Source organism: Ambystoma mexicanum, chromosome 3q (genome assembly GCF_040938575.1).
Source record: "Ambystoma mexicanum isolate Mex_15411 chromosome 3q, UKY_AmexF1_1, whole genome shotgun sequence".
NCBI classification, from domain to species: domain Eukaryota; kingdom Metazoa; phylum Chordata; class Amphibia; order Caudata; family Ambystomatidae; genus Ambystoma; species Ambystoma mexicanum.
The window spans coordinates 1065051365-1065057806 of record NC_090926.1 but is presented as its reverse complement, the minus strand read 5'-3'; the positions used below and the strand labels follow the sequence as shown (position 1 = coordinate 1065057806).

Genomic DNA, 6442 nt, shown 5'->3' with positions numbered 1-6442 from the left:
ATTACTTAGGCGTAGTTTTCATGCTTTGTATCAATCAGTACACATGATTTTGCGAGCTAGCAGTCTTGGGCATGAAATGTAACAAGCGATTTCCCTTGATTCTTCCAGACTGGCACAGCACCAACATTTCATAATGAGGGTTTACCTGTGGCTGAAAGCAGGTGGGCAATGCAGTTTTTGCATGGAGGTAACCATTTTCATCAGCAGTATTTGTAAGGGAGTTGAATAGTTAATGCACTCAGTCACTTACTAGATTTAGTATGATTAAGCATTTCACTCCCTAGTTGATCTCTCTTATGGCCTTTAAGTAATTATCAAGGTGGTTGAGCCACATTACTAATCTTGATCGTCATTCTTTACCATATCAAATGGTGGTAGCCGAGGTAGGCTGGTACTTGAGGTGCTTGGGTAGGTCTGAGGCGCATTTTGATTTGCCATGGCAGTACATTGGTCGGAGAGCAAGATGAAGTTTCACTACAGAGCTGTTCATGTTTCTGCTAAGTAGACAGGCAGTAAGTTTGAATCGCTGCGTTTTCGGATGCTGGCCGTACCATTGGTGACAGCAACACAGGCCGTCCAGTTCATCACTAGTTGTGTGCTTGAAGCGCACAGGCATGCTTGTGGGCACACAAACAAATGAAGGGCCTGATACGCTAGTTGCCTTTTGGGCCCGACTGACTTCCAGCTTGTGCACAGTACATTTATTAAGGGAAAGCAATGACATCTCCTGCATTATCACTCATATCGGGTGTATGCGTACGGTTATGCACCATGCTTGCGCCAATGGGTGCCAGGCAAGATCAAGTAATATATGCTTGTGCGTAACAGTTGAAATGGCAGTATGCCACGTGCAAAGTCACTATTTAGGGATTAGACTAGACATTGCTGTGCATGAGATACGAAAGGGGGTAGAAGTCCATGAGATGGGTTTTGGCATTTAATTTTAGTTGGGAGGGATGAACTGTAGAGTCCTCATAACTAATTTGTATGTAGGCGGGAACATTCAATAATTGTAGCATGGCAAGAGCACTTCGGAGCTAAAGAAGCGCTCTCCTACACGGTTTCTTTGTTTACGTGTTCATGTTCAAAAGGCATCACTACTGGTGTCGGAATCCTGTGAATCCTTGTTTGCTATTGTACAAACAATCATAGGTGTTGACAGCATATTACAGGCAGCCAGATTTCAATATTTTAACATTCATAACGGTTCCCCGATACTTCGGTCCCCTGCTGGCATGCAGCTATTTGGCGGTATTGATGTGAACTTAAACAATAGTCAATGTATGCTGCTAGCACTAAACCTAATATGTTAACAATTGGTTTCAAAACCACTGGTCTTGCTGTATAAATAGTCATATCCAACACCCTTTCTCCACTTCATTCCGGCGCTCTGAAGGAGGGGGTTTCTACCTGTTCCCTTTCAAAATATCACAGAAAGCAAATTAAATAGATCTATAAATTCAACGGTCATCTATATTTTTCAAAATTAATTTTCATGCAATTGTTACTTACATTTGTGGCTTTGCATCAAACTAAATGTCATACAGGATTTCATGTAGCCAATTATCTTGGTCAATTTACTGACTGTTAATACTGCCCTTTGCAGAGCAGATGAAGCCCCAGCCACAAACGCGCCAGTAAGGTCACAAAGTCCTTATTTATTTGCTATTTCCGTTGACAAAATTTTCCTCTTGCCTTCATGTCCCTCAAATAATAGCCATATTGGAGAAGGGGTGAAAGCAGTCAAGGGCTGGATAAATAAACTAATTTAGATAGCAGAATATACAGGTCTGGGATTCTGGAAGGCTTGAAGGCATGGCGTTTGGATAGGGGGCTCTCAGACATGGAGGTATCATACAGTGGGTACAATGACAGCAAAAAGATTTATCCTTGCACAATCCATGCATGGGTCACAATCAGGAGGTGATGGACTGTGTGGGTGCCATTGTGCACACAGAATTGGTTAAAAGTGACACCCCTGGGGAATATGTTCTGGTGGAGTCACAAAACTAGAGTGATGAACAGAGGTTTCTGGAAAGGGACATCAAATGAAGTCATAGTCTCTGGGTCATTCCTTGAATTTCCATTCCTGCCGGCACATGGGACAATGCTGCTGCACCTGCTGCGAGTTCAGCCACTTCAGGATGCAGTGCATGTGGAAGCAGTGAGAGCACTGGCCCCAGACCAGTGGGCAGTCATCCCCTGGCACCTTACCTAGGACAGAGAAAAAGGCACAATTAGCCGGGCAAGGCTGAACACCATTTCTCACTGGAAGGCAAGATCACACACACATCTCACTGTCCCAAGCATGTTCGGGTCTTCTACATTGATCCTCCATGATGCACCCATATGCTGTCTCTGCCACATGCACGCGCACTACCTTCACGTCCCTCTTCCTTGTGCCACTCCACACACATGAAAGCTCTCCACCTTCCCAACGGCGATTCCCAAATGTGCTCCCTTTATTTCCGAGCAGAGGTATGGGGGGGGGGTACCCCTGTTCATGAGTTCTGTCGGCAGTCATGTAACGTCCCCCAGAAAATTAATACATCACTATAACTTAGGCAGGAGGGCAAAAGTTTTGTACATTCAGTTTCACATCGAGTTACTGGCAGGTTCACTAAATGTACAGTACTTCTGTGTCCTGTGTGTCATTTGGATCGTATCATCCCAGAGATTGCATATTTTTCATGTGGAAGGACTAGGAAGAGAGGCCTGGAGGCAATGTCCAGATCATGTACTGATAATCTTCATTACTCCGTGCCTTACAATTCCCTGTTCCAGTACTTATGCTGACCCTCTTACCCTAGGGTTGGGACTGCTTTGGTAGTGACCAAGAGGTTTCAAGGCAAGTACCTTCCCTTTATAGGTGGGAAGGAGTGGGAGTTAAAGAAATAGGTGGAGCTATTTTCGGAATCACTGTTTGGAAGACAGAACAGCTTCATCTGCAAGTACGTAAACAAGAAAAAGCAGGACGAGGAGAAATTAATATTATGTAAATAATCAGGCATTCATGCAATTTTCTCGCTGCTAAAAACAGATCTTCGACTTTGGCACACGCACTGCCCCTCACCAGCCCCACAACCTAACAAAATCGTATCTCTGCTTCTTAGTTGTGGCCGACTCCTGGCACAATCCACCAGTGGTAAACTTTTGCGAGTGATCCATGGGGGATGGAGGAAATCAACCACACCAAGTATTGATTATCCCGGTAAAGCATAGAATTCCTGATGAAACTGCCTCCATGTGCCCCACGTGTTGTGGCTAGAAGCCTGTTTTACCATCTCCATGGTTTGCTCGGCTTATTCTGGGTAATAAGGGGTCAGTCAGTGGGGATTGGATTACTCATAACTCATTACCTTTGTTTCTGTGAATTTCATCTTGGATTTCTCATGTACTTAGACCGCTCAGGTAAATGTTTTTCTTTGCAAGTCCTGTTGCTGAACGAGGATATAGGTTTTCCATGCCAAGCGAAGGAGAGGTGTCCATTTCTTGCAGGTACAGCTGTTGAATGAGGGGGTTTTAGGAGTGTGGATCTTAGGTGGGGTGAGGGGTGTGACACATTGAGTAACGTCACACCCCTCACCCCACCTAAGGGTATCGTCACATCTTCCATGGTGGAAGGCCCCTTTCCACAAGGCCAGGGAGGTGAGGATGTTACTCAATAGTCCCCCTATCAGCGTTTGGATCTAATGGGAGAAATTCCCTCATGGGATTGGGGACACTGACCCTGGCCCTGAGAGAACGCAGTATTCATCCTCCCCTTTGGTCCCCCGCACCACCATTTGTTATGGTTTAGCAGAGGGCACACTTAAACAAACTGAGACGAGGAAGAGGGAGACGTTCAGATACAGAATAGCACTGAGACGAAGAGGATGAAGCAAAGAAGTGAAAGTCCACCATGGAACCAACACACGTGATACACCTGACCGTAGGGCAAGCCGTTGTAAAAAGGGAAGAAGGATTAATTCCGTGATCAACAACTAGCCCTGGAGGAACAGGGAAGAGATCCTGTGCAGTATAAAACGAACTTTGTAACCTTATACACCTCGAAGATTACAATGAGATGGAAAAGGCGGCATTGATGCAACCTTTATAAACCCACTACAAACATCCCAAAGAGCACAAATGGGTGAGAAAGAGAATGTGAAATACATTATGAACTGTGTGAAAGAGATAAAAACGTCCCGAAGGACACATGGGAATTGGAAAAGAGACAAAACAAAAGAAACAAACATTGCGAGTTCACCTAAGTGGGACAGTACCTCACAGAAGGTATACCAGGTCTGTCCAAGTGGACACTAAGTAACAAAGGGACAAGAATCCCGCCAAGCCAAAAGAACAGGGTCTGGGACCCAGATGAAAGCGGGCTAAGCCAACCAGTGGACTGCATAAGTGTCGAGGAACCACCTCCAAATAGATTTATAATCAGTGGGCTGGAGCCCAAAACATAAAACCTTGGAGAGGGAGAGTTGTGGAAATTAAAGTCTGACAGGAGAGTAAACCAGACTGGATACACTATTGGAAAAGTCTACAGTGAGGTCTGGCAGGTTAATAAACCAGGCCTGACAGACTGGGAAGGATCATGTTTGTGCTACGGACTGGGGAAGAGGAATTCCTCAGAGTATTTGAGTAAGGTTATTTTGTAACCAAAGGATCCAGGAATAGGTTCCACCCAGGAGCGTGGGGAACTGGGTTATCTTTAAGTTGGCTGAACATTGAACTGTATACATTCCTTTTTCAGAAGAACTGCACTTTGGTGTCAGCATCCAGAACAGGGGAGGCATCCTTCTGGAATTAAGAAGACATCCAGGGACGTCATTTTATTAAAATGCCAGGGTAGCGGAAGTGGCATCACATGACCCTGGACCTCTGATGACATCACAGGAAGTGATGTCATTTGACCCCCCCCCCCCAAGTGACATCACGGGAAGTGATGGCACTCAACATTTCACCCCTTGACAAAATAGAAAGTGGCATCACATAGCATTGTTCCTCAGCACACTAAGAAAAATATGGTAACAATATCACTATTATGATATACACTTCATACAAGAATGGATCACCATATAATATCAGTGTGCATATTATCATATTACTTTAATGTAAGCCGACGTCCAACACAACAACCAGGACTACTGTACATCACTGGGGCTAAACTGTAAACGGATAGAGCATTTCGAAGATGCCTAAACCCCAAAGCGCAGACATCTAGTGACTGCCAAGTGTTTGGCCACAGACTAGAAACAGCAACTGCCCAACACAAGTCCAACCAGCAAAATGATGGCCTGGAGGGTTGCTCAGAGCTGTGCCAGTGCTTATGAATGGTTTGAAACCTTCCAGCCATCACCTGTTTTGTGTAATTGGTAAGTAACCCACTGTTTTTTTTGTTTAATGGGAGATAGAAGGGAAGGATGTGTTGTAGGTCACAGTAATTGCAGAGTTTTTTTTTAATTTTAAAATGTAAGCAGCAGCAGCAATTCCACATCACCCCTAGAAAAACCTACTGGGCCTACAGACCTAGGCTCCTCCTTATGACGCCCAATGAAGCTGAAACATGTCTAGGGATGCTTGTAGTCTTGTGCAGAAAGGATGTGACCTAGCAATTCGGGCTGGACTGCCCCTTTTGGAGTGGGACCAAGCCCAATTTCCATATTGTCTTTCCACTCTTGTAGTAGCTTGACAGGCTATAAAATGATGATCTGGAGGGTTGCCCAGAACTGTGCCAGTGGTTATGAATGATTTGAAACCTTCCAGCTACCACATTTCTGTTTTGTATATTTGGTAAGTAACCCACATTTATTTTTGTTAATGAGAGGCAAAGAGGACGTGTCAGAGGATGCGTTGCAGGTCACAGTAATTGCAGGGTTCTTCATTTTAAAATGAAAGTCACATCACCACTAGAAAAGCCTGCTGGGCCTAGAGACCTAGACTACTTCTCACTCATGACGCCCAATGAGGCTGGAACATTTCTGGGGATGCTTGTGGTCTTGTGCAGAGGGGATGTGACCTAGCAGTTCGGGCTGGACTGCCCCTTTTGGGGTGGGACCAAGCATGATTTCCATATTATCTTTCCCCTTCTGCAGTGGCTTGGCAGCCTGAAATTGTACAGAGCTGAGCGAGTGGTTATTGAAACCTTACAACCATCACCTTTCTGTTTTGCTTATTTGGTAAGTAACCAACAGTTTTCATTTGTTAGATGGGGGATAGAGGGGAAGGATGTGTTGCCGGTCACAGAAATTGCTGTTTTTTAAACATTTTAAAATGTAAACAGCTTCTTCATGACATCGCCCCTAGAAAACACCCATTGTATTATTTTCTTTGGTCAGTTTATATCGTGCTTAATGCCAGCCCTCTCCAGCGTCTAAGCACTGGAACTTGAACTGAACCCATGTTGCACTGCATCCTCTTGTTCCCAAAGCAAGTGTGTTGCCCCCGAGCC

At 44.8% G+C, this 6442-nt stretch overlaps 1 protein-coding gene across 1 annotated transcript in view; it reads right to left on the bottom strand.

The window, feature by feature from the left end:
* Positions 1-1638: 1638 nt before the first annotated feature.
* Positions 1639-6442, bottom strand: part of ANAPC11 (anaphase promoting complex subunit 11) — an 88081-nt gene continuing 83277 nt past the window's right edge. The window contains exon 3 of the mRNA XM_069655297.1: positions 1639-2214. Within this exon, the coding sequence (XP_069511398.1) occupies positions 2069-2214 (146 nt within the window). The 3' untranslated portion in view covers positions 1639-2068. The remainder of the gene's footprint in view (positions 2215-6442) is intronic.